The following is a 27380-nucleotide window of genomic DNA, read 5'->3' as shown; positions in this document are numbered from 1 at the left end:
CATTACACCACAAAATACTGTTTATGATTGATGTGCACCGTTTCAGTTAAATGAATAAAATACAGTTTAATGTTATCCGAGTATGCATTTATTATGCTGATCTTTGATTAAGTGTCTGCAGCATAGGTTGTTTTTAGCAGGTTCTGTTCATTCCATTGTTGAAGATGGGCAACACAAACATTGCACAAATTTGATTTGCATGGAAGGCGTGTTGTTAAAAACGATCGTTAGAGCAGACCGTGAGGAGACTATTCAAACACACAACCGTTTTGCCACAGAAGCAGCTGACATGTTGGGGCAAAGACTAAATGCTTTTCAGAAAGAACCTCACATCAATTTTGGCACGATGGTGGAAATTTTATGGTTTGGTGTTTGCTGCCTCAGTGACTAGACTGCCAGCATTCATTGATTCAACTATGGCATCATACCAAAGACTGCATGAAGATAATGTGAGGCACTTTGAAAGTTGAAGTGAACTGGAAGCAGACTTTTCAGCAGAGAGTGACTCTAAGCACACTAGGAAATCCATCTAAGATTGGTTCAGTAAGAAGAAATGAAGGGTTGCGAAAAGGTCAAGTCGAAAGCCGAGATTTAAATCCCACTGAGATGTGGTGGAGGGTTTTAAAAGGGCAGTTCAAACCTTCAGAGAATTTGCATTTGAAGGAATTTTGCATACAAGAGTGATCAAATTTTTCTGCAAGCCAATATTTGAGACTGGTGGACATTCATCAATCAAGTTCATCTGTGGCAACTGAAGAAAGAATCCATCTATTTTCTATACACCCCTTAATCATCTGTAGGCTCATAGGAGGCTGGAGTCTATCTCAGCTGACCTAGGGTGAAGGCAGGGGACACCCTGGACAGGCCAACAGTCTATCACAGAGCCACCCAGAGAGACAAACAAGCACACTCAAATTCACACCTGCAGACAATTTAGAATCACTAATTAACCTCAGCATGACTTTGGACTGACCGCTCTCCAAATTATTTCCACATAGCTTGCAATATTAGCTTCAAAGGCCACTACTTAGTTTTTCCGCAGAAGAATATTGTATCTGTTGGCATTTTTTAATCATCAAATATTTTAAAAAGCATTAAATATATGGCCAGATGGAAACCATTTCTGATTAAAAGGCATAGAACAGTGCATTGGGAGTTTGCTTTCTGGCACCTGAAATGACTATGACACCATCAGAAACAAAGTAATCTAGTCAGATAAAAGAAAGACTGAATTATTCCGGCCACAAATGTCAACTGTGTATGTCTTGGATGTGAGGTCCAACTCACTGATACCATCCTTACAGTCAAACACTGTGGTGGCAGCATTATGCGGTGGGGATGTTTTTTCAGTACACATACAGAGAAACCCTATGTGAAAACATTTTCCAGAGTACTCAGGTTGGGGTGCAGGTTTACATTTCAGCAAGGTAAAACCTGAAACATAAAGCCAAGAAAACAAAATCTGAACCTGAATCCAATACATTGTCTCTGACCTGGAAGATCACTGGAATTGTTCAAGCACTGACAGTCCTTACCCAGCCTGGCAGTGCTTGAACAATTCTGCCAAGCAGAAAGAAACTTCCAAAGAAAGGTGGGCCATGTTTGTAGGATCATGCCCAGAAAAAAATTGAGATAGTTATTGGTGGCTATTATGCTTCAATGAAGGGCTGAAAATCAGTTTTTCTATTTTAAGACACTTCAAACATATTTTTTGCATAGTCATTGTTAAATGTTGTTTGATTGATTAGAAAATAAAATATGAATCAAGTGAAATGTGTCACGTAGCACCTGGCTTGAATATTTGATTTTTTTTTTCTTTTTCAGAAAAAAAAGACAGTGGGCTAGATCAATCAATCAATCAATATATACTTTATTGTCGCACTTGGGGAAATTTGATGGTGACAATAGGTGTGAATCAATGGCAGAAGCTGAAGATGGGTAGAAAAAAAAACTGCTGCTAGCTTGCTGTCCAATTCTACCAGATTCTGATGTGTTTTTTTAATCGCCCGTCTCTATCCATGTGAGCTTATAAAGAGGGCAAAAATAAAATGCCACTGCTTCAAATCAGTAGTAGATTGTTACCTTTCATTTTGAGAAAATGCTAAACGGGAAATGTGAGAACAAAGCATCACGTACCTGTGTGCTGCCACGGCTCGGCTGTTCAGGTACTTCTGGGCGGTCATGACACCAACGAATAAGAAATTAGTGGATCTGGAGCCAGGCTTCTCGGTCGCCGGCGAACCGTTAACTTGCGGTGGCCATAATGCTCCGCTGTATTCCTTCCTGAGACCCCCGTTCAATCCACAGCCAGCAGGGTCTGCTTTTCGTTTGTGTCCAGCCTTCTTTAATTCGGTCGCCTTGGGTAAAATGAGCCTGGAAGCCAGCGTGAACCCGACAACCAGTCCCAGCAGAACACTAAACCATGCTCTTCTACTTCGACCTGCCATTCCCCAAAACTTCACTAGCTTGCTGTCTATCTTCAATGTAACTGTAAAAGCAAACAAAAAACTCAATTTCTTAAAAAGCCAGCAGGAAACAGCCGAAACTATGTCGATAGAGTTCCTCTGGTCTCAAACACACTCTCTCATGGTAGAAAAGCCCTTTTCTTTCAGATGCCTACGTAGCATCGCAGCAGTATCCTTGAAGCCGCCACCGGGACCTTTCCGTCGCTGCTTCCTCCTCTCATCGAGCCGTCTAACACCACCGACCAGGACCACACTCAACAACGATCGACAAATGCAGCAGCTTTCTTCTTAGCCTTGAATAGCGGCCACATTCTCGCCATTATCTCACCATCGGAAGAATGTCTGACTGTCGAAATCGCAGATCGCGAAGGGTTTAACAGTGGTTTGGCCCAATGGAGTTTCCGTAGAAACGCTCTGACTGGCTGGCTGCGAAGAATCCTTTAAGCCATTCGACCTAACGATGCTGCATTCACTTCCACGGGAAAGCCAAGCATAAACCATTGGACTAATCTTCAACGTTAAGCAAGTTGTCTAAAAACTCGGGTTGAAGTTATCAAAGCTTTTGTGAATTCAACCACAGTAACAGCCACAGTTGTTTCTAATGTATAAATTGCATGGTAGTTTGCTTGTCCTTGTTCCTATCTTTCTTACTGAATATTGTTCTTGGAAGTGTCTGCTAATTGAAAACACAAAAGTAATTAACGATATGCGTGCACATGCGTAGTCAATAAACAGAGTTCTGATATTGCATTTAGTTTTAGAAGATAATCATTAATAACTAGTGTAATTTGTTAATTGTTGCTGTTATTGTATCCATTCAACTGATGGTATTAATGATGTAATTATGTCATTTCAAAGTATTGTAAACGTCCCCAAATGCAGCACGGTCGTTATCTGGCCTCCAGCTCCCTCATGTGGTTGTAGCGCTGGACGTCAACCATAGACTGTATATAAAGAGACTTGATTGTGACCCTGTCTTTTTGAAATTCTATTTTTGCATAGTGGCTCCTGCCAGATTTGGCTGTCCATGTTTGTTTGTTGTTTGTTTGTTTGTTTTATTTCATTCATTTGTAAAATAAATTTTAAAAAATGTTTCATGTAAATACAACAGTCACCAAACACGAATTAAAGGGAGCAGAAAGAAGACAAGTCTTATTATGTCTGCCCCTTTATCCCCAGAAATCAATGACAAAAAAAGATGTTAATCAAATGAATGTCAAGTTTATCTGTGTCAACAGAAGAAAGAATCCATCCATTATCTATACACTGTTTAATCCTCTGTAGGGTCACAGGGAGGCTGGAGCATAGACTGTATATAAAGTCTATGGGCTGGAGTCTATCCCAGCTGACTTAGGATGAAGACAGGGGACACGCTGAACATTTAACAGTCTACCACAGGGCTACACACAGAGACAAGCAAGCACTCTCACATTCACACCTACGGCCAATTTAGAATCACCACTTAATCTCAGCATGTCTTTGGACTGTGGGAGGAAGCTGGAGAAACCAGAGAAAACTTATGCATGCCACACATGCACAGATAGAACATGCAAACTCCATGCAGAAAGATCCCAGGTCCAGGCTGGCACATGAACTGGGGATCTTCTCGTTGCAGGGTTACAGTGCCAACCACTGATCTACTGTGTAGTCCACAGAATGTAAAGACGAAGAAATTATTTATAGCTAGTGGCTATTAAATACAGTGTAAACACACTCTAAGGAACAGAGGTTTCTTCATTAAAAAAATATACAAGAAAGGACAATATCAAATGTAAATACTGTGTTCTTTGGTAATACTGTCCTATCTGATCAGAGCTAGCAGAAAGAGAGGAACAGCTATTAGTTCTCATTATAGTGTACTGGATATTAAGCAAAAATCAAATCCAATATTCTGTTTCAAGAGGTTTCTAAAGATAAAGGTTTGTGTACATCAGCATTGTAAATATATAAATCATGCATTTATTGGGGCGTTATTAAATAAATTTGCAATAACGGGGATAACAGATAGCACACATTGGCATACATACATGGTATGAGAAACATAGATGATACATAAAAAGTGATGTATAATGAATACAGACTGACTGGGGATATACAGAGCAAGCCAACATCAAAAGTGTTTAATAAATTTACTGTTCTGGTGTAAGGCTTTGGCATAAAGAATACTGCATATACAGCAGTGGGATTCGAGCAGTGTGTATATGAGCATATCATGTATAGTAAGGGCGATGCACAGTAGATTGATGGAAATGAGCAGCTGGAAATAGCGGGCTAGATGAAGGTCAGATGGATGAAGCATCCCACAGTGGACATGATGGAGACTAAGCCAGTTGGTGGGACAGCAACCACAGATTAGAAGCATTCAACTCTGGGACCAGGGACACTCAGAGAAGGACACAGGGGGACACAAAGTGAATGCAATGCAATAATGGCATATATAATAAATACACGGGTAATTAGAGAAGGACTCAGTGCATCAAGAGAGGTCCCCCAGCAGCCTAGGCTTATGGCAGTGTAACTAGGGGCATAACTATGGGAAGTCGAAGAGGAAGTCAGTTGTCCCCCGTACATGCAGACTCCAACTGACCCCCTCAGGATCACCTGAGTCAGCTCTAACTATAAGCTTTGTCAAAAAGTAAGATTTTAAGCATGGTCTTAAAACAGAGAGGATGTCCACCTCCCAAACCCAAACTGGGAGCTGGTTCCACAGAAGAGGCTCCTGATTCTGGGAACTACAAGTAAGCCTGCAGTCTGAGAGTGAAGAGTTCTGCTTGGATAATATGGTGCTATAATGTTTTTAAGATATAACAAAGATTGGTCGTTAAGAGCTTTGTATGTCAGAAGAAAGATTTTAAATTCTATTCCATCAATCACATGAAAAGAATTGAAATGATCTGAAGAAAGTTAAGAACGAGATCAGCCCTCAAAGAATATCTAATCTTTTCGATTTTTAAGAAAGATATAACATCCCTGAACTATTGAGTACTGGAAGGAGTCTTTGTGGATTTCCAAAGAAGGAGAAGGTGACGTCTTGCTAGTAATGAAGTGAAAACGACAACATCCAATTGCTTAGGACGGTATCTGTTGTAATCTTCTGGACAATCAAATAAGACAACATGGAGAGAAGCATTTACAGTGACTGAAAGCACTTAGGAAACAACATTGAAATAATTCTGCCAAAACAAAAAGATCATTGAATATGAGTAAAACATATAAGTCAGGTTACAGGGAAAAGTCTGACATTTATCACCGCTATCCGAATATGCTGTGATTATGGTGCTGGATGTCAGGTAAAGCCACAGGGATTAGTGGGAATGGGAGAAGTGAGCAGTGCTATAGGATAAGATGTGCCACATGAATGCACCTCCAAGTTACATCAAGGGGGATGAAAAGATTTGAACCAGAATAAAATTTTATGTATATGTGATGCTTAGTGATAAAATTGAAAATTTAGAACATACAGTCCAGCATTCACTTTACATCTCTGGAGGACTATATTGCATATTCTGGGCATCTTACCACACCATAAAAACTAAAAATATCCTCATCAGTAGTTTAAAGAAACTTTTTAGTCGAAATTAAGGAAGACATTGAAACAGAAACAGTAATTTAGGCAAAAATCTCAGTTTAGCTGGGTTAATTCTTCCTGTGAGTGAAAGGGGCAGACTTGATTTTAGATATTAAAGGTGAGAAACTGCCAGAAAAAAGAGAGGTTAATTTTCTTGGAACATTGATTCCTAGATAACCAAAGCCAGAGGAGCTCAGCCTGAAGGGGACTGGTCTGATTTCAGTGCTGAAGCATTAACAGGATAGCATTCACTTTTGGAAACATGATCTTTATAACCTGAACCAAATTTATGGAAAAAAAAAACAAAAACAATAGCATCGATGGTACTGAGAGATTAGGTTCTGAGACATATGACAATTAATCTGCATAAAGGGATAGCCTGAATTCAGTTTCCACTCGTGAAATGCCAGTGAATGCTGAGGAGGAAATTAGATATATTGATAAAGGATCTCTGAACAAAGCAAAAAAACAAGGGAGCTCCCTTGCTTTTTGCTTTGTTTATCCCTCTCAGGTCCCCATTGATAAAGTGAAATAAGTTGATTGAATATCATTTGTAGAGACGCTGGCTTAAGGGGATGTACAAAGAAGGCGTATCCATGAACGGATGGTCTCCTCCATGCATGGTTCCCACTGTGAAGCATGGAGGAGGAGGTGTGATGGTGTGGTGGGTGCTTTGTTGGTGACACTGTAGGTTTTTGGGTTTTTTTTTCAAAATTGAAGGCATGTTGTACCAGTATAGCTACCACAGCATCCTGCAGCGACATGCCATCCCATCAGATTTTGCGCTTTTTTGGATCATCATTTATTTTTCAACAGGACGATGACCCTAAACACACCTCCAGGCTATGTTAGGGCTATTTGACCAAGAAGGAGAGTGATGGAGTCCTGTGTCATTTGACCTGGCCTCCACAGTCACCTGACCTAAACCTAACTGAGAGGGTTTGGGATGACATGGACCGCAGAGTGAAGGCAAAAGTGCTCACCATCTCTGGGAACTCCTTGAAGAGTGTTGGAAAACCATTTCAGGTGACAACAGGTGAAGCTCATCAAGAGAATGATATGAGTGTACAAAGCAGTAATCAAAGCAAAGGGTGGCTATTTTGAAGAATTTAAATTATAAAATGTACTTGGGCTTATTTCACTTTTTTTGCTTACCACATGCCTCCATGTGTGTTCATAATTTCGATGCTTTCAGTGAGAATCTACAATGTAAATATTCATGAAAATAAAGAAAAAATAAATGAGAAAGTGTGTGTCCAAACTTTTGACTGCTTGCGTCATACAAAGCAGAACTGAGCCATCGATGTGCCAGCAGTAGTTCCTACTACTAACCGCCTGGAGGCAGCAACGGACACTCAGAGCGTCTAACCGGAAAGTGAGATACCAAGCAAGCAAAACATTTTCCACCGGCTCCTTCTCTTTGTCCATCCACCTCCCCGCTGAAGCAACATCCACAGTAACACCATGTCGAACGTTGCCGATACAAAACTATACGACCTTCTTGGAGTGTCTCCGTCCGCATCTGAAAATGAACTGAAGAAGGTAATTACACAGAAAAAGGCTGAAGAAACTCTGAAACTACAGCACGTTTCTACGCAGAGGTTCAAAATGTTGCCACAATCAGGAAATGCGTTGCTATGCGTAGCTAGCTAATGTTAGCTGTGAATAGGATAGCTTGGTAAACGAGCACGTTAACCGGCCTGGGTGTTCATGTGACTCTGTGGCTGTGGCGTTTATTGATCGGGTGTTTTCTGTTTGCTGGTCAGTTACGGCCAACCTGATAGTTTTATTGTTTTTAAGAAAACACTTATTACTTATTAAGTGAGGTTGGGTTAACTAGCTTGTACGAACCGAACCATTGACCTCACGGTAGCTTTAGCTCAGGTGTTTGTGGCGTTACTAGCTAGCCAAGTCTGGGGAAGGTTGCTAAGAGGTAATTTGTGTTTATCTAAGGATGGAAACTATTATCAGCTCACTGACACACGGATATTATATAAAGCGACTAAAATTAATTACAAAAACATGGCTTGAGTTTCGATGAGCACTGGTCTGTAGATTAGCGGGTGTATTCATAAGGGCAGATACTTGATGTGTCAGTAAGCAGGGTCATCGATTACTGACATTGTTCTTAGATGTTTATCACGTCCACTGGTGTCAAGTTAATGTTTCATACAGACTTTACAACAGCTAGCTGACTACACACCGCGTGTTATCTGGCATTACGCTATCCCCTTGTTAGCTAGCTAGCTAGCTAGCTTAGTTGTGACTAAGTTTACATGTTTCTGCTGGCCAATCATTTGCTAACTGTTATCCGTTGTCAGTTTTTTTTGGTTAGCCGTAATAGAAGGGTTGGCCAACGCTATAATATTTTTGTTTGAATCATATCTTCTATCAATAGTGTTAGCAAGTAGTGCTAATTAGCATAGGGACGTTTACCTTAGCGTTAGCAGTAAAATTGTCAGACATTTTGAACAGCCATTTTTTTTACAATAGGGTAATTCCGGGTATTGTATACTTATAGTTGATGACTAACACGTGTTACATTAGGAAAGCGTTTAACTGTTAACCATTGGGGGAAAAATCTTCTTGAAAAGCTTATCGGCGGCATAGGTCGTGTATTGCCGGCTGTAACATCGAGTTTCCTCAATTGGAGCACGTGTGGTTGCGTAAACAGTTGATAAGCAGCCTTCATATGTGTTTGCGTCATGTGTGATTCCAGTAAGCACCGCACGAACATGATGTGAAAGATATCAGCTCTAAGATATTAGATATTGGCTCATAAGGATCCGTTTTTGTACTCCAGGCATACCGGAAACTGGCAAAAGAATATCATCCTGACAAGAACCCAAATGCTGGAGACAAGGTAAGATCTGTCCACATTTAGACTGAAACTCCTCAGCAGAGATGTGGACTGCCTGTTTCTGTGACTCCATGCTTATCACTTTTCTTAAACTATTTTTAAAGTGCAATGAATACTTATCATTGGAAATTCCGGCCACCCACTACAGCCTTATGAATAAATATTTAGGAGAATTATTCTTATGATGACGCTGTTAAATAGGTGTCATCAGAAACTAAAAGTGTAGAAGAATTGTAAAAGTAGAATTTATGTCAGAGCTGCTGTATTGGATTGCATTTGATTTCACTGGTGTTCCTAATACAGTGGCTGGTGAGTTTATTTTCTTTACAACTGTGTGTGGTACAAAAGTACTTTCTTTTTCAGTTTGATTTTTCTTTTGCAGTTGATTAGTGTTAGTTTCTAGTATTAGGTACTGACACTGTTTAATTTGTTTTTAATATGCAGTTGAATTTTCTGAACCCCCTACAGTACTATCACAGACCTACCGCAGCTCGACATAATATTCTCATTAAGCTTTTAATGTGGCGTTTCTGGAATATTAGTGAGAGTGCAAAGAATTATGGGCCCCTATTCCATCATTCCCCATATGGCAGAACGTCATTTTCTCAGCAGGAGGTCATTGTTGGCAACGGGAAAATGGCAACTTCAGAGAGTTGAGCCTGTAGGTGGAAATTATAATAGTGAGAACAATTTAATTTGGGAAAAGACTGTGCTACCGAGCATGTACTTTCCAGGAAAAGTATGTTAGACATGTAACTTTTGTTGAATCTTTAAGATGACAAAGAGGGACTGGTCAAACTCTGCAGTAAAATTACAAGCTTTAGTGTTTCATGTTCAGTTAAATTGCCTTAATGTTTTTTGATTTGTGTAATGGAAGTATGCTGCAATTCTGAAAACCAGGACTAATGACTGGTTCATGGTAGAGAGTGTGGTGTATAAACACTTGTACTTTTGCTGATTATTAACATCAGCACAGTTGAATTCACTGGTTCTTGTGAATATTACAAAGTCCTGAGTGTGTGGTTCACAGAAAATGATTGCTATCATTTCTTGTGAACTACTTCACTCCACTTACAGAGGCTTCTATTTTTCATTTCAGTGTTCAAACTTGTAGTCATTGTTTTCTATATGTAATTACCGTGCCTTGTAATTAATCTTCTGTTTATCTGCTGTACCATTCAGATAATTGAAATTACATACAGTATTTTTCTCTTTGTTTTATGTAATCTGAAAATATAGTTCAAAGAAATCAGCTTTGCCTACGAGGTGCTTACTAACCCTGAAAAGAAGGAATTGTATGATCGCTATGGAGAACAAGGGTTGCGAGAAGGAGGTGGGGGTGGCCCTGGGATGGATGACATCTTCTCCCACATTTTTGGTAGTGGACTCTTTGGCTTCATGGGCGGACAGGGGAGTCGCTCCAGAAATGGAGGTCGGAGGAGAGGAGAGGACATGGTCCATCCACTCAAGTAAGAACAAGCTTATACACACACAGAAGTTACTTGAGCTACATGTATTTTTTGTATTTGGAATTACTTATAAAGTATGATGTTGAATAGAAGACAATGTTGTAGTCCCAACTAAGCTATCTTGTCACTTAACTGAACCTCTGTGTTTTTTATAGGGTGTCACTGGAGGACCTGTACAATGGAAAAACAACTAAACTACAGCTTAGCAAGAATGTACTGTGTAGCACTTGTAATGGGTAAGTGGTAAAACCAACGTGTTGCTGTAGTCCATTTTGTCTGTTGCATAGAGGATGTATACCAATGCTATGTTTCTAACACCTAATCCATCTCTGGGTGTGTGTGAATGCAGGCAGGGAGGCAAGACGGGTGCTGTACAAAAATGTACAGCATGTCGGGGACGTGGCATGCGCATCATGATCAGACAGCTGGCCCCAGGGATGGTCCAACAGATGCAGTCTGTGTGTACTGATTGTAATGGAGAAGGTGAGGGTTGCAGTGATTTAAAGCATGACCAGTTGTTTCTGCTGTGTAGTTTTGTGACTTGGTTTTCACACATCCTTCAATTTGTTTTTTTCTCATCCACTCCAGGTGAAGTTATCAGTGAGAAAGACCGCTGTAAAAAATGTGAGGGCAAGAAAGTCGTGAAGGAGGTGAAGATTCTGGAGGTACATGTGGACAAAGGCATGAAGCACGGCCAGAAAATTACCTTTGGCGGGGAAGCTGACCAGGCACCTGGCGTTGAGCCAGGGGATATAGTCCTTGTCCTGCAGGAAAAAGAGCATGAGGTAGGTTGAGGAGTCCCCCAATACTGTAGCCATATTGATCTTATTCTGCCCTCTGATACCACAGGGTACTCTGTGTAACAGAGAGAATTTTGTTTCATTATTATTTCGAGCATAGTTTTATTTTCCGTCATGATTTATCTGACAATTACTATTTCCTTCCCATAAATAGGTGACCGTATTTCTAATTTATTCCCCAACCCTGGACTCAACTTCCCATTCTTGATTCTGTTGAGGTTATGCTGTTTTGTAGATTATAGAGTGGGAACTGGTAAGTCAGTGTCTGTATGAAACGGCTCTCTTCTATAAAGCAGTAAATGCAGTTACCTCAGGTAGAAACTTACTAACTAAAGACTTACTATCAGCAGTTCTCACAGCTACTTCAAACATTAATGAGATAAAAAAAAGAACCTGTTTTTCTCATTGCTCTTGCATTGTGCTTGGCCTTTGTGTATCTTTGTTTGTTTTTAGTTCTCTGAATCTGGTCTATGCAGTTAAACTGTTATGTTCATGGCTTACATCAGCTTCAGATAGTCAAGAAAAATCCTACTAGAATCTTATTGGCTTAGAGCTGCTGTTGGTGACTGTAGCATTGTGGCTGGATTTCATACCTCCACTGGTGAACTCGGGAGTTTCTCTACAGCTGATAGCCGTCTAAAGGCTAGTACACCATAGTATACAATAGATAAATTGAGGATTAGCTTTTATTTTTATATTCTAGTAAAAGTCATTCTACGGTGCTGTCAGTCTTCTATATCATACATGACTTTTTCCATGTGGAACAGCCACTGATTACATCGTGCTTTTCTACTGGGTAATGAATGTAAATTAAAAAAATTGATAGTAAATTTCCCTCGTACAGAATAGAAAAGTATGTAATTTCTATCAGAGAGTTACAGAGTGAAATGAGAAGTTTGCCACAGCAGCTGGTCCAGCTGGTGATGCTTCAGACCTCTTAACTGTCTGAGTGCTGAGGACCAGATTGTCTTGACAGCACTGTGCTGTCAGATCTGTACGTTCTTCAAACAGAGGACATGAGATCACTTGAGTAGATAGTGTCTGTGTTTATTCTCAGTCATCTAGGTCATGGTAGTCCTGATGATTCAACAGAAGGCAATTTTTCTTTCTTGACAAGAATAGAAAAAAGAAGTTCACTAGTTATTTGTCAGTCATCCAGGTCATGGTAATCCACAGTGCTTTTGTAGAAGTCAACTGAGGAAGTTGACTATTTTTCCTGGATTACTCTACTGTATTTTTTGACTTTGGCTTGACTGGAACAGCAGGTTGAGGTGTAGCAGTGCCCCAGGCTCTTTCTCTCAGGGGATATCTGTCTTTCATGTCAGGTTTCATGAGTCAGTGGTAGAAGCAAAGTAGGCTACTACAGCAGGCCACAACAACACAGATCACACTGATTTTAGAAAATGAGAGCTCTAGATGTTACTGAAATGACACAAGAACAACATCAGCTGAGTATTTCTGAAAAACAATAAGAAACAAAAATAGCTGTGTTAGCTGATTAATGAGCTTTTCTGTTCATACAGACACACAAGATAAGTTGAACATTTTGGCTAACACAGTAAAAGCAAGTTAAGACATCACGTCTCTGTGGGGTTATTTGCACAACTGTAATCTATTTAAATCATGTTTAATTTTGTACCAGATTTTTTAAAATTTAGTCCATGGGTGGTATGATGATATTCAGGTATACCATTTTATTTAGAAAATAAATGAAATAAATCTTTTTCTGTAATACTATGTATTATACCAGTATGAGTGTGGTATTATGGATTGATGGTAATGCTAATGCTGCAAAGCTGGTTAGTATTTCAGTCCCTTTTTAGTGAGTGTTTCACATTTAGTCAGATTTTCAGTCTGCCTGGTTCAGAAGTTTTTGAAGGCTTGTGTAACATGATTTCCTGCCACGAAGGTAGCTACATTACTGACAACAAGTTCGTAGTGTCTCCCGATGGCTTTGCTGCAGAACTGAACTAGAGGGAAAATCTGGCAGTCAGTTATTATAGCTGTCACCGATGATGAGCTCAATGAAACGGACTGTCACAGAACATAACCTGACAGCAGAGCATGTGAGTCTGTGACTGATAGATAGTTACGGATGAGCATAATTTTTGTTTGGCTTATGGGAGAAAAGGCTTCAGTGATTAGCATCCTTCCCTCGTGGATTAATGGTATGTCAGGCAGACCTTCACAACAAGACCAAAGTGCTTCCATCGACAGAAACTGGACTTCTCTTTTTTGTCTCTCTTCAAGAACCCAGCTGCATTTGAATGAAGCACATAGGGTTACCATGACCTGAATGACTGACAATCTGCACACACATTGTCCACCCAGTTGTCCTATATGGATGCACACAGGGCCTACGTATAAGAAGTCCAATGTACAGTGGTTCCTATCTTCAAGACTGTTTCAACTCCAGTAGTTGGATTAATGTGGTATGCTCTTCTCCTAGGTTAAACAAAAACAGACGTGTTTTAGTAGGTTGTCTTGGTTTCTATGTGCTAAACCAAACGAAAATCTGTTGCTTTTTGTCTGGTTTGTACCTATACGCTAGAGACTTTCTGTGGAGAATACGTGTGATGCAAATTTTATCATCCACCCAAATCCACATGGGTCTGTGCTGACCTCTCTGCACTGTTAGCATTGCAAGCATACTGACTGCACGTGCCAGGAAACAATGGCTGTGCAAGCAGATTCTCCCACATCCACACCTTTTTGTAGTTTATCATTAAGAGTCAAAATTGAAGTAGTTGCCTGACTTTGGAGGTGCTTTCATTTTTGCACACTTTCCTTTGACAGAGCCCAGATACAGTGAAACATTCTGGACTCCCCAGAAGTTCTCTATATGTCCACTGGGCTCTGAACACCTCACACTCACCACATCGACCTGGAGCCACAGACGGCTGTTTTAACCTGTGAAGTGCAAAGTCAATGCCTTTCAGAAACATTCATGGAAGCCCTGTATTTCTTGTATTGAGTATGAGGGGCAATGCGACAGTCTAGGCCCATACCTGTTATATGAATTGAGACACATGCACTGTCTGCAAAGTCTAAATTGGTCATGCAGCAACTGTGTATCAGGGGCCGTTTACACGAGGACCATCTTAACAGAAAACGCAAAAGTGGCGTCTTGTCATTTCACGTTTAGACGAGCGGTTTTGAAGGAAATCTGCGTATATACGGTGACTGTATAGTGTGTGGAATTCGATTGGATATGCATGCCAGGCAGCTGGGTGGCGCTGTGATAAAACTCTGCCATGTCTACGTGCATGTGTACTATCTCCCTTTTCGGATCTGCGCCGCGGTAAATGTTCATGAATGGAATCTGTACATATTCTGTACGTTTGTTGGTACGACTCCTGTAGTGTACATGGAGCTGCCAGAGTTGCTTGAAGGTACGAAGGATGGAAATAATCACACATCTTTGTTTACATCCTTGTACCGGCCGGCAAACCAAAGCAGCGGCGCACGTATGTGACGTAATCGCGTACGCGACGTGGTCAGATCTCGGCAAAGTTTTGCGTTTTGCTGTTTAGACGGAAACGTAACGGCGGAGCGTTTTCTACTTTTCCACTCTGGAGGCCGGTTTCAAATTTTTGCGTTTTCAAGGCCCCAAAACGCCGTCCTCGTATAAACGATAGGGCATTTTGTTGAAATATTTTGACGTTTTTACCTGCAAGCGTCCTCGTGTAAACGGCCCCTCAGACCAAATTAATTATAACTTTATGTTGGGCCTCTGGTAATTTTTTTTCAATTGCTTTGAATGAAATTTAACTCTATTCTCAGCACAATAACAAAATCTTGGTCAAAAGTATTTAAACGAGGGATGGACCGATTATCAGTCTGGCCAGTTATGGGGACCGTCATTTTGAATTTTTCCAATGAGCAGTTATTACTATATATTTGTTTGTTTGTTTTTTAAACATCAAATTATTGATAAATTCAGTGGCCACTGTGTGGTCTCTGCAGTGTCTCTCTCCCAGAAACACAACTCGCAAAAATTGAAACTAAAACAGCTTTGAGATATGGGCCTTAGTGTGAGCGGTGAAAAATGAACAAACCTGAGAAGAACAGCAGACAGATTGTGGGAGACAAACTTTTCAGTCTCAGTTAATTGATCTCACTGTAAACAGAAGAGCATCCTGTGTTGATCTGTGCTCGACTGTTGAGTCACATAAGAAAGTTGATCTGTGGCTGTTTGTGTGAACGCCAAGGTTATAAAGAGCCCCTTTTTTTAACAAGCATTTCTAATCACTGCTTTTTCTCAATTTTCAGGTGTACAGGCGAGATGGCAATGACCTTTTCATGAACCACAAGATCGGTCTGGTGGAGGCGCTGTGCGGCTTCCAGTTTATGCTCAAACACTTAGATGGAAGACAGATTGTTGTCAAGTACCCCGCTGGCAAAGTCATTGAACCAGGTGAGCAGTCTCATCCTTTTATGTTTTCTTGTGTAATTTTAACATCATTTCACACATCAGATTTTTTGAATCACAATGTAATATTGTCAAAAGTTCTGATGCTGATGTAGCCAGACAAAGGAATGTGTTTAGATTAGACAGCTGACCAGGGCTTTAGGTTGATGTTTGGGCTGTATTGGTTGAAGTTTGTGCAGATTCTTTCTATTCATCACTGCAAATACATTATGGATAGCTAGAGGAGAGAGTGGAAATCCTCTGCTAATACTTACCATTCAAATTCAGCCTTTAGTAAAAAAAGAAAGTACTGATGGTAGTGAATGAATACATGCAAATTATGTATACGAGAACCTAATTTTGACCAAAGTGCTTCTTTTCCAGGCTCAGTCAGGGTGGTGCGAGGTGAGGGCATGCCACAGTACCGAAACCCGTTTGAGAAGGGAGATCTGTATGTCAAGTTTGATGTCCAGTTCCCTGACAACAACTGGATCAGCCCTGAGAAACTTGCGGTATGACTTTAATTAGCAGTTTATCATTTTCTTGTGGTTTTTGTCTTTTTATCGTGAACATAGAAACAGCCAGAGAACTACTGACCTGAACTAACTCTTTACTGACACAGTGTTAATTATGGTACTGACAGTCTTGTCTATTTGTCATTCCATATGAAGTCAGATTCAAGATTTTTTTTTATTTGCAATTTGTACACAAAACAGACAATGTAGGCACATAGGAATTCTTGATAGTCAAGTTAAAGAACGGACAAAACAACTGTCTGACCAGTATTAGGCTAAAAAGTGCTTGTTTGGTGCCTTGTTCAAACACTATGGGTAGAAAACAAGCAATGTGTTAGTATTCTAAGTAGGAAGACATTCTGTGGTTCCTGCTTCTCAAATGATCACATATTGACTTTGTCCTTAAGAACAAGAATATATAGAGGTTTTAGGCCATTCCTGATGTGAGGCATGACGTTTTCAGATGTCACCATTGGCTCAGGAAACTTCATCTCCAGTTTGTTAAAATTGTTTAGACTGATTAATGTATTAATTATGAAAATTGTCTGACAATTATTTATAACAAAAACATTTCTCAGTAGACTCTCGGGCTTGGTGCTATAGCTGAAACATTTGTCACGATATATTGTTTCATTCAAGCCTGTCAGTGATTGTTGATCATTTTTAATGATCTGTTTTTAATTTACAAAACACCAGGAGAAAAAACTTTTTCATTTTAATCACTTAAATTTGAATTTAACCACTTACCTGTCAATATTTTAACATTAACAGAACAGTGAAAAACACAAATAAATTTACAGATCAAAATAGTTAAATTCTATTTAGTTTTATTTAGGGCTGGAACAACGAATCGATAAAATTGCTAATAATCGATTATTAAAAGCCTTGGCAACGAATTTCATTATCGATTCATTGTCGCGCGATTCATGCGTCACTCGCCATGTCGCGGAGCCTCGTTTTGGTTCACCGAAGGCTAGTTTTAGATGTTTGAGGACAGTAAAAGTCAAGTCTACTTTATGCAAATGAGCTGCAGGTAAACACAACGGATCGCAGCTGCAAACGCACCGCAACCAGACCAGCAGGCCACATGCGATGTGTCGCATCTAGTGGACACGCACCTTAAGTCACTGCATTATCCTACATTTGTTCCGTTTTGAAGTGAGGAAGCATAACATCAGTCTCTCTGGTAGCTCTCTGGTAGCTCGCCTGATGCTAGCGTTTCCTTGTTAGATGATTTATGGCAGTGATAGGGCGTGTGTGACTGTGAGAGATACGTTTTATTTCACTTTAATCAGCTTAAGCATGGTCTGGATATGCATTATAATATGCATTATAGTGGTAATAATTTGAAGATTAAGCCTCAAGTTTTAATTTTCTGAAAAAGTCTGAGTGAAGACACTGGTCTGTGTTGGAGTGAGGCAGGATGAATTACACTGACAGGCTTCATGATGAGAAAGACATCATGTCCACCACAGCAAGCAGCTGTCTGACTGAGAGCATCGACAACATGACCGTCACTTGACATGAGGCCTCTGATGATGGTTGAAGACAAAGGCTTCACTACAATGATCTTATTTGTTCTGTCATTCCAAATCTGCTATTTCTGAATAAAGAAGCGGAAATTAGAAATGTTTTTTATCCGATTCATCAATTAATCGAAAAATAATCGTTTATTAAAATAATCGTTAGTTGCAGCCCTAGTTTTATTTATATAGCGCCAATTACAGGTCAGATTGTCTCAAGACACTTCGCAGAACCCATATGCCTAAACCCCCAGAGCAGTCCTAAGACAACAGTGGCAAAAAAACAACTCCTTTTTAATGGGAAGAACCTTGAGCAGAACCCGACTCTATATATATATATATATATGGTGGGGACCCATCTGCTGCTGTTGAGAGAAGCAGAAGAGGTAGAGGGGGTGGGGAACAAGGAACATATAACACACAATAGGATACATGCATGAGATAGATGGTGCATAAAAAGTACAAACTGATTCATAGTTTACTGTTATGGTGTATGGCTCTTGGACACTACATATAGCTGGTAGTAAATTCAAACAGTGTGTAGATGAGCACATCAAGTATAGCGAGGGCCATGCAGAGTAGTTAATACAGACAATTAAGGACACTAATACATTGATACACATTAAGGAAAGATTGTGAACAAGGATAAATCTGTTTTTATGATTTTCTGTTCATTAACAATAGATTTTATACATTATTAATTTGTTAGTTTGTGAAACAGTCCTTTTGGTAAAACTTATTTGTAAATAAGTATAGTTCAGCCGGAGCAAATGAACTCTCACTCCTTCAGTGTTTGTATAGAAGCCTCAGGCCTCTAGCCTAGCCGCACTAGACAACCCGCGGCAACAAATTTAATTCTCTGCCAGAGTGGGTCTAGTTACCCTCCATAAGGCTCGAGGCTGGATGCTCCTAAAACTGGCCGGACCAATCACCATGAAGTGTAGAGTCAGAAGGCGGGCGCGTAACGAAGTGACAACAGAGGCGTGACGATTCTGACAGAAACAACCGGCGCACAGATAAACAGTTATCTTTCGACTTGGCTTTGGCCACAGCCCTTAAAGATTTGAAGCTAAATTCAACTTGAAAGATAAACAAAGGACGGCACTTAAGTGTTTCATTGAGAAGAAAGACGTATTTTGGACTTATGCCGACGGGATATGGCAAATCCTTAAAATACCCAGTTGGCTCCGCTGGTTGGGAAACTAATGGGACTTAGCCACAATCCGCCGGCGCTCAAGGAACTACGTCAGCCTATTCGTTGCGTTGATTGGTTGTATACCTACCCAATTGCTGCAGAGGGATTTGAATAGACAACCTTTTAGCCCGCCTCCCTCCCTGTCGAGCTTCCGAGACCCTTGTGCCGTCAGAAACATGGGTATAGCATGGCTAGGCTATCAGGCCTCCACAGAGGAGGAATTTGCAGCTAAATGTACAATTATTCCACACAGGTGTTAATGTTACTCTGGCCATGAGCTGGATTCACTCAGTCACAATTCTTCTTATTACTGAATAAAGTTGCTCTACTGTAACGGCCAAAATCCCTTCTGTAGCGCTGCAGGCATCACCTGCAACCCTTTGACACGAGTGCATGCTTCGAAAACGTAATAAGGCTGTCTGTTAAAGCTGCATTATGATGAATGTTTTCCATGTGTAGGAGCTGGAAGACATGCTGCCATCAAGGTCAGAGCCGCCCATCATCACTGGAGACACGAGGAGGTCGACCTGCAGGATTATGATGTCAGCCAGAGCTCAACGTCGGGTAGCCGCAGAGAGGCGTACAACGACAGCTCTGAATGAGGGGCGGCCACCATGGGCCGGGGTACAGTGTGCCCACCAGTAGTCTCAACTCTCACTCAAGCTTGCACGCACGCACGCACACACACACACACACACACACACACACACACACACACACACACACCACACACACACACAACACACACACACACACATAGTCCATCCATCCATTCCACCTGGGGGAGTAAATGCACGAGTTGCAGGAGTAAACAAGTCTCCTGTCAGGCTGAAAAGCTTGGTAGCTCCTCAGACACAGATCCAGTAATATATTGAAGCCTGCACCTGAGATTGTTGATTAATGTGATTAACTGAAGTGCTTGATCATTTGATCTTTGTGTGTGGAACTCACACTGGGCGTAGCGAGAGACTTATACACTGCACCCTGAAACAAATTTAGACACTTTAAACAGCAACTTCATGGTAGAAGTCCTATAAAATATTTAAGAGTATCTAAACAAGTGGTTGCCCCAGTGAACACCACGCCATGTAGGACTATGATCTGGGTGTTCAAGGTGAACCCCCCACCCCTTCTCTTTCTCTGTTCAAGTCCAATCCCTCCGCTAATGGAACTCCAGATCAGTCAATGAAAGGAATGTTTTCTTGTTTGCTGAGTGTGTGACTTGCATTTTGTTTTCATAGTATTTACAGTAATTTAAAAACTAACCAATGTGCATATGGATACAAAGCAGCTGAGCAATGTGACGTGCAGATTCATGGACTCATCCACTCAGCGCCATTTGTAGGATTTGTTTCTGATTTTTACAGCTTTATTTTCTTTGTAGGTTTTTACTCAGTTTTTTTCTTTCTTTACATTTTAATTCAAAGAGAAATGGTTATTGTGTATATCATTGAAGTGGTTGTTGGTAAGCTCATCAGCTGCTGTATTCCAAGCTGTGTGATTTTTTTTTTTTTTTTTTCCAAAGAAGAAATGATAAGTGAAATGAGAAAAACCTATAGTATGTATCTGTGCTGAGACCATGTGCATGTAAAAGCTTTGGTTCTGCACTTATCAAACATCAAATAAAGCAGCACACTTCTTAAGAAATGTCTATGAAGTTGTTGAATAAATTGTTGAAATATCAGGTCCTAAGTGGTGCTATGTTCCTTCTTCATTCTCATTATTATTCACAAACAGTAAATACCTGGAATGGTTGCACCTTACCAAGCAGATCTTCTCCTTTCTGAGATTTCAGTTCCAGATACAGGTACCATCAAACACAGAAAGGGATAGAAAATCATGTGAAGCACTCGGAGCTTCAAAATATCCCACTGGAAAACCAATCAACTGTTCGCTCTATAATGGTGTCAGTGACAGAGCTAATCCAAGGATTTTGTCTGTACCGACTGCCAGCTATTCTCTGCTGACATCAATGACACCTGACCAAGTCTTTCTAAAAAAAAGTTTCCGTTATCAGTCAGGCCCCTGATGAAGTGAATGAGATCACAGTCAGTCCGCAATGAAATCTGAGTAAATGGAAAGACAAGCAGATTGATTAACACTGAGATAGTTTCTGATTATAACAGCTCGTCTCAGTCCCAGCTGTAAACTGTAGATTCAGTTTGAACTGAAATGTTTTTTATCCTGTAGAGCTCACTACTAATCACACAAGTAATTTGGTTTAATAGGTGTGTTTGTGCATAGTAGACTGGGACACAAAAAACAGAATTTGAAAAAATCAAATGTCATATTTTAAGGACGTACAAATCTCTGGTATGCCTGTGCCAACTTTTGATTCCAGTGAGTATTTATTTGACCAGTGGATTTCTTCTGGCTGAAAATGTATAAAATTGGGAAGACACCGCGTTGGAGAGGTACTAATAAATAGTCACTATTTCTGTGGTACAGAGACTGATGTCTGTTTTTCTGCAGGGTAAATTGCTCTAGGTCAAAGAGTAATTTTTGTCATTTATTTACGCCAGCATGACTGTCATATAAAAGTGCACCACAAGGACTCGTGCAATAAGCTGTTAGATGAAACCTTCAGCTTGATTAAAAAAATCTGGAACCATTGTTCCAAGTATTGATTATTTAATTGTTACATTTAGATCACGTTGGGCTTAGGATATAACGGTTCAGTGAGTTACATGTTTAGTGTTGGTTGTGTGGGGTGGCCAGATTTCAGGTAGCACCCTGGGGTCACTTAGCTCCACCCCTGACGAGGAAGCTAAGGCTGATTATTTTGATATGAAGATGGTTAAGGATGAGATTTAGATCCCTGATTCTGACGTTTATGGTATTATGTTGGCAACAACACAATTCTTTCAGTCACATCTTGATTTACCAAAGAAGGGGAAAATTTCCACTAACAACTACACTACCGTTCAAAGTTTGGGGATCATTAAGAAATTTCCTTATTTTTGAAAGAAAAGCATTTTTTTTCGATGAAGATAACATTAACTTAATCAGAAATACATCATTAATGTGGTAAAGACTATTCTACCTGGAAACGACTGATTTTAATGGAATATCTACATAGGCGACAGAGGAACATTTCCGCACATCACTCCTGTGTTCTAATGCTACATTATACTAGCTTAATAATGTTGAAAGGCTAATTGATGATTAGAAAACCCTTGTGCAATTCTGTTAGCAGGATGAATAGAAAAAATTGTCCTTGTGGAAAATTGTGTTTCTGGAAAACATGAATATGCCTGGAATAGACCCTAAACTTATTGAACGGTAGTAATATTTATAAGTCTTTAAGTGTAACTGTGGAGTTGCAAAGTCACATCTGTCTTGTACTATGAACTCATTTAATTATTGCAATTAACTGCCTTATTTTCTTTAGTGCATTCGGATTGAAATAAAAAGCAATTCCTCTCATTTGGTAGTGAATAAGCTATTTATTAATCTCAATACGAAACACCTATTCTCATAAGATAGTGAGTCCTCATATAAGAAACCTATACTAGGACACATGGTACACCGGTATTGCCCTGATGGCAAGAGGTCTCATCTTTCCAAGCAGCATGGTGCGGCCTGCTACGCCTGCAAACATTGTTCAGGAATGGTTTGAAAAACATAGGGAAGAATTCAGGAGGTTCTGTTTGCCTCCAATTTTACAAGACCTTAAGTCCACTGAGCATCTGTGGGATGTACTTGAAAAACAAGGCTGAGCAGTGGAGGTCAAACCTCACAACTTCTGAGGTCTGTGGTTTTTGTGGCACAAAGGAGAGCTACATAGTATCAGTTAGGACGTTTTAATTGTGTGGCTGTCCAATGTAATCCATGTAACATATGAATTAGTTGCGATGTCGGGTACTGTTGAATCATATACCGACCATGACATCACTGCCTCAGAGACTTAAATCAGTGTTGATAACAGCCAAATTCCTCCCTAGCACATCACCGGCGCCGTGGCTTAGTTGGTTAAAGCGCCTGTCTAGTAAACAGGAGATCCTGGGTTCGAATCCCAGCGGTGCCTTTTCGTGTCGGACACTCCGTTCATTCTTTTGTTCCTCTTATTTGGTGTCGAACACAGGCTAAATAAAGGACAGTTAAATGTTAAACAGTCAAGTCATTTTTGTGTCCTGCAGAAACACGCCTCTTGGTGTTCATAAAATGTAGAAACTGCAACGGAAATGGACAGTGCATTGCACTAACTCTGTAAGACTTGCAGTGCAAGACATTTGTCCAACATGGGGGCGACAGTGAAACGGCATGATTATAAGTGGTCCAAGAAGTCGTCAGACTACAATGGAGGGACAGAAGAAGGAAAACATGAAAGCAGGGCTGTCTGTGCTGTCATTTCAAGGAGTCAGTGCATGTTTGTGGGGTCGTCTGTCTCTCAGGGGTCTATCTTGGTATATTCACCAGGAGGAGGAGGAAAGCAGTGCCTTTTAAAAAGCCAGAATAATGTGAAATCACTTTTCTCCTTTTAGACGTGAATCAGAACAGACAGTGAGCCGCATTGAGAGCAGATTGAGAACGGCTTTGATTTCAAAATAAAACTCCGCAAACCTCTCTTCTCAAACACTTCTATCGCAGTTTCTTTTTTATAATATATAGTGCTTTGTTTGCCTTTTGTTGGGAATACACTAATTGATACATTTATCGAAAATTAACCTTTTGTATTATGCTTTATCATCATGTGCTCTATTTTTATGCACCTTAGATCATTGTTCTTCTATTACATTTTTGAAATTTTAAAACATTCAGTTTCAATACACGTTTTGCTGGTATCTTTTATTTATGTTGTTGTATTTTAATATCTAATTTCTGATGTAATTGCTGATACAGCAGTATCATAGAATGAATGTTGTACACCTGGTCTGCTCCTGAAAGCAACTACAGTGGGCGCCCTGGGTGGAAGAGCTGGATCATGGAATAAGCATGGAGCATATCTTGTTTTATGTCACATGGATGGCTAAGTGTGTATGGGCAAGAGATAGCGGCAGGATACACTGTGGGAAGAAGGCAGGAGTAACTATGATGCTCTAAAAATGTGCTACTGGGAAACCTTAGGTGCTACATTTATACAGATGTTACTTTGACCAGCGATTTTTCCTACTGACACTGACAATGTCTCTTTTAGCAGGAAAATGCATCCTGTCACACTGCAAAACATTGGTTCAGGAATGTTTGAGGAACACAAACAACAAAGAAGATGTTCACTTGGCCTACCATATTTACCTCATTTTAACTCTAACTAAGCATCTGTTGGGTGTGCGGAGAAACAACAAGTTTGATCCATGGAGCCAAACCTCTACAACTTACAGAGGTGGTTTGAATGTTGTGGCTATTCAGTGAAATTATGCAATATGTTAATTATACTTATTATTGTATTATTCATCCATATTTATACTTCGCTTAATTCTCCTTAGGGTTGCAGAGGAGCTGGAGTCTATCCCAGCTGACTTAGGGTGAAGGCAGGGGTTCCTGGACAAGACACCAGTCTATCACAGGGTTCATATATACAGACAAGTAATTCACATTCACACCTGCAGACAATTTAGAATTACCAATTAACCTCAGCATGTTTTTGGACTCTGGGAGGAAGCTGTAGCACCTGGAGAAAATCCACACATGCACAGAGAGAACATGCAAACTTCATGCAGGAAGATCCCAGGAAGACTGGGACGCGAACCGAGAATCTTCTAGCTGCAAGGCGAAATTGTGCAGCCCAATACTTGCAAAATAAATTTGCGAAATAGTGTCTTTTCACCACTGCACCAATGTTTATTTCGGTTTAAGATTCCAGATTCAAGAACTTTATTGCCATTTATACAGCAGAAACGCAGTACCCCGAGTAATGACATTCTTATATTGTGATTTCTTTCACAAAATAATAAAATGAAATCAAATCAAATAGAATAAAATGAAAAAATAACACAAAATAAAAAAATGGTTAAAAAAAATAAATTATTTGTGCAAATGTTAGAATCTTGTGCAGTACTATCATATGTGAACAGATGTTGACAGGTAGTGAATGCTGATATGTTCATGGGCAGGAGATATGTGCAAAATAATGCTATTTATAGATAGTATAGTCACTGATTTAGTAGTATGATAGCCTGTGGATAGAAACTGTTTTTTAGTCTGGTGGTCCTTGCTTCCACACACATTTTAAATGTTATAAGTGGGCTACACTTAAAACATTTAAAACACTGACCCATTGTAATAATCTGTGAAAGGAAATCTATAAGATAAAACGAATAAATGTGTCCAACTAGTACGTCTTCAAATGCACTGTTCAACTGAATCGCAATAAAAGCCGCTGCAAAACGCGGCTTTTACTTTGAAGGAGACCAGCTGAACTGGCTGGTGTCGTGTATCTAACTTGACGCTGGAGTCTCTGCTGCCGCTGCAAAGGACACAATGCTTTTACCAGTGAGGACTGTCGGTGTGTCTGAGCTGAACCCAGATGAAGGAGCCTCGCTGGGTCTCACACATGTCGAGCGAACCGTGGAGCTGCAGTGGGAGATAATATCAGCGGTGCTGGGCGGCCGGACCATGAGACTGCTGCTGCTGCTGCTGCTGCTGCTGCTCCGCTCCGCGACCCTCTGTGCAGGTGAGAAACAACAATGCGTCTCCACCGCTGTGACGTTTAACTGCAAATCTGTGCACATTTGTTTACATAGCTCTGCTGTAAATCCCCGCGAACACATGGTGGCACGCAAGTGGTGCAGATCCTGCAGGAGAATCCACAGAGCAGATGGAGTGTTTCCTGGAGGCTGTTTGCCTCTTTAACACCACTGGAGCTGCTTTAATGTGAACCCTCTAATGTCATTACATCACTGGCACCTGGGCAGCCTGGTGCTCACTGCCGAGGGGGTAGCAGAGGCTGTAATTGTGTCTGCTGCTGTCTCCAGTGTCACTCTGATGAAGTGATATGGTAGATGAAGACGGAGTGTTTTCATTGTTGTGATGGGATGCAGAGAAGATGAGAGTCTCAGACCTGCGGCCGTATGATCTGTGGTGGAAATGATCAGGGTTAGTGTGGAAACATGGATGCTCTTTCACAAATGTGATGCTGCTATCAGCATTACATCACTGCTTCCCTGCAGCCAGTCAATCCCTGCCTCCCCCTCCGCCTCCCCCACCCTCCCTCTGTTATCATAGCCTGCACTTTATTGGCATGGAAATAAAGGAGGAGGACGCAAGAGACAAACACCAACTCTGTCAGAGGTTTCAGAGGTGTGTGAGGAGGGCAGAGGATTTTCTACACACTCCATTCAACACAAACACCATCACAAACTCAGGTCGGGCTTGTTTGACACTTCTAAACACACACACACACATACACACACACACCAGCTGTACAGTTTTACAGCTTAGGAAGCAGTGAGAGCAGCATCTCTCTATTTTTGCGTTTTTCAGACACACTGTCAGAGCTCCAGAGGATTACATTCTGTATTTGAGAACGACGTGAATGAAAAATTAAAGGGCTTAATGCAGCAGCACAACCTTAATCCACGTACTCCTCTCACAATTCCTCTGCTCTTGTGTCAGTGGAAGGCTTATCTAGGTACATTTACAGTGTTCACTACAACTACAAGTACAATTTTACAGGTTCCTGTTTTTTTTTTCATATATTTTTAAAATTTATGTTGCTTAATTAATATGCTGGAAGGTAACTAACTAAGAGTACTCGCGAGCACTGCACTGAAGGAAGATTGTGAAATTTTCAGTTATATGTTACTTTCTTCTCTTATTCCACTGCATTTCAGAGGAAATCTTGCACTTTATTCTCCACTTCATTTATCAGCTAGATTTAGTTACTGTTGACTTCTTACTCACATCAGTGTGTAGTCGGGTTCATGTTTCAGATGACTGACATCCTCACCAAATGCAGATTTTTTTTCCCTCTAAGCTTCTCACTTGGATTGGTCTAACGTCTTATCAAATTTCAAAGATGAGAGAAGAAACTGGAAACAGATTTGTGTATCTGATATATATTTCACTTCAATTCAGTTCAGTTTTATTTATATAGTTACAATTACAGTCAAATTGTCTCAAGATGCTTTACAGAACCCGTATGCCTGACCCCCAGAGCAAGCCCCAGGCGACAGTGGCGACAGTACATTTATATCAGATATAACAATATATCAATCAGAGGGACCAAACCAGAACTTTTACCACAATACTTTAACTACATTTTGTTGCTAAACCTTGTGTACTTTTATTTAACTAAGATTTTCCATGCAGGACTTTGACTTGTAGTTGAGTATTTCAACATTACTATACTTTTATTGAAATAAAGGATCTAAGTACTCTGCTCTTCTGTACTCCATTTAAGCTAGGAATGTTTTATTCTCCACTACAGCTGTAGTTACTAGTTTCATAGCTGATATTTTGCGGTTAAAAAAACATCTCATGAACCACTGAAGTTAAGGACTGAACTATCAAACTATACCTAAAGTAGTTGAAGTTGCTCCACCTAACCAGCTACAGGAGTAAAATAATAATGCTGCATATTCATCTCATTTCGATCTAAAATATAAAGTACATTTTAGGCATATATTCTTACAA

The 27380-nt window shown here is 40.3% G+C and overlaps 3 protein-coding genes and 1 non-coding gene across 6 annotated transcripts in view; 3 read left to right on the top strand and 1 right to left on the bottom strand.

Moving 5' to 3' along the window:
- chsy1 (chondroitin sulfate synthase 1) overlaps positions 1 to 2879 on the bottom strand; it is a 51642-nt gene extending 48763 nt beyond the window's left edge. Inside the window, exon 1 of the mRNA XM_022214045.2 lies at positions 2137 to 2879. Coding sequence (XP_022069737.1) covers positions 2137 to 2447 — 311 coding nt within the window. The 5' untranslated portion in view covers positions 2448 to 2879. The remainder of the gene's footprint in view (positions 1 to 2136) is intronic.
- A 4516-nt stretch (positions 2880 to 7395) lies between these two features.
- Positions 7396 to 27380, top strand: part of LOC110965115 (dnaJ homolog subfamily A member 2) — a 29213-nt gene continuing 9228 nt past the window's right edge. The window contains exons 1-8 of one of the 3 annotated variants that reach the window (XM_051960517.1): positions 7397 to 7575; positions 8837 to 8896; positions 10133 to 10362; positions 10518 to 10598; positions 10712 to 10845; positions 10951 to 11147; positions 15435 to 15579; positions 15958 to 16085. In XM_051960517.1, coding sequence (XP_051816477.1) covers positions 7498 to 7575; positions 8837 to 8896; positions 10133 to 10362; positions 10518 to 10598; positions 10712 to 10845; positions 10951 to 11147; positions 15435 to 15579; positions 15958 to 16085 — 1053 coding nt within the window. In that variant the 5' untranslated portion in view covers positions 7397 to 7497. Of the gene's footprint in view, positions 7576 to 8836; positions 8897 to 10132; positions 10363 to 10517; positions 10599 to 10711; positions 10846 to 10950; positions 11148 to 15434; positions 15580 to 15957; positions 16086 to 27380 lie in introns of all 3 variants that reach the window. The other 2 variants (XM_051960523.1, XM_051960522.1) reach the window with 2 other exon arrangements.
- On the top strand, positions 22760 to 22833 carry trnat-agu (transfer RNA threonine (anticodon AGU)). The gene has a single exon. It is a non-coding gene; the product is annotated as a tRNA-Thr (tRNA).
- The window catches only part of lrp3 (low density lipoprotein receptor-related protein 3), a 29950-nt gene continuing 27765 nt past the window's right edge, over positions 25196 to 27380 (top strand). Inside the window, exon 1 of the mRNA XM_051960423.1 lies at positions 25196 to 25419. Coding sequence (XP_051816383.1) covers positions 25227 to 25419 — 193 coding nt within the window. The 5' untranslated portion in view covers positions 25196 to 25226. The remainder of the gene's footprint in view (positions 25420 to 27380) is intronic.

This window comes from Acanthochromis polyacanthus, chromosome 2 (genome assembly GCF_021347895.1).
Source record: "Acanthochromis polyacanthus isolate Apoly-LR-REF ecotype Palm Island chromosome 2, KAUST_Apoly_ChrSc, whole genome shotgun sequence".
Taxonomy (NCBI): Eukaryota; Metazoa; Chordata; class Actinopteri; family Pomacentridae; genus Acanthochromis; species Acanthochromis polyacanthus.
Note: the sequence above shows the minus strand (reverse complement) of the source record. Positions and strands in the feature narration are given on the sequence as shown.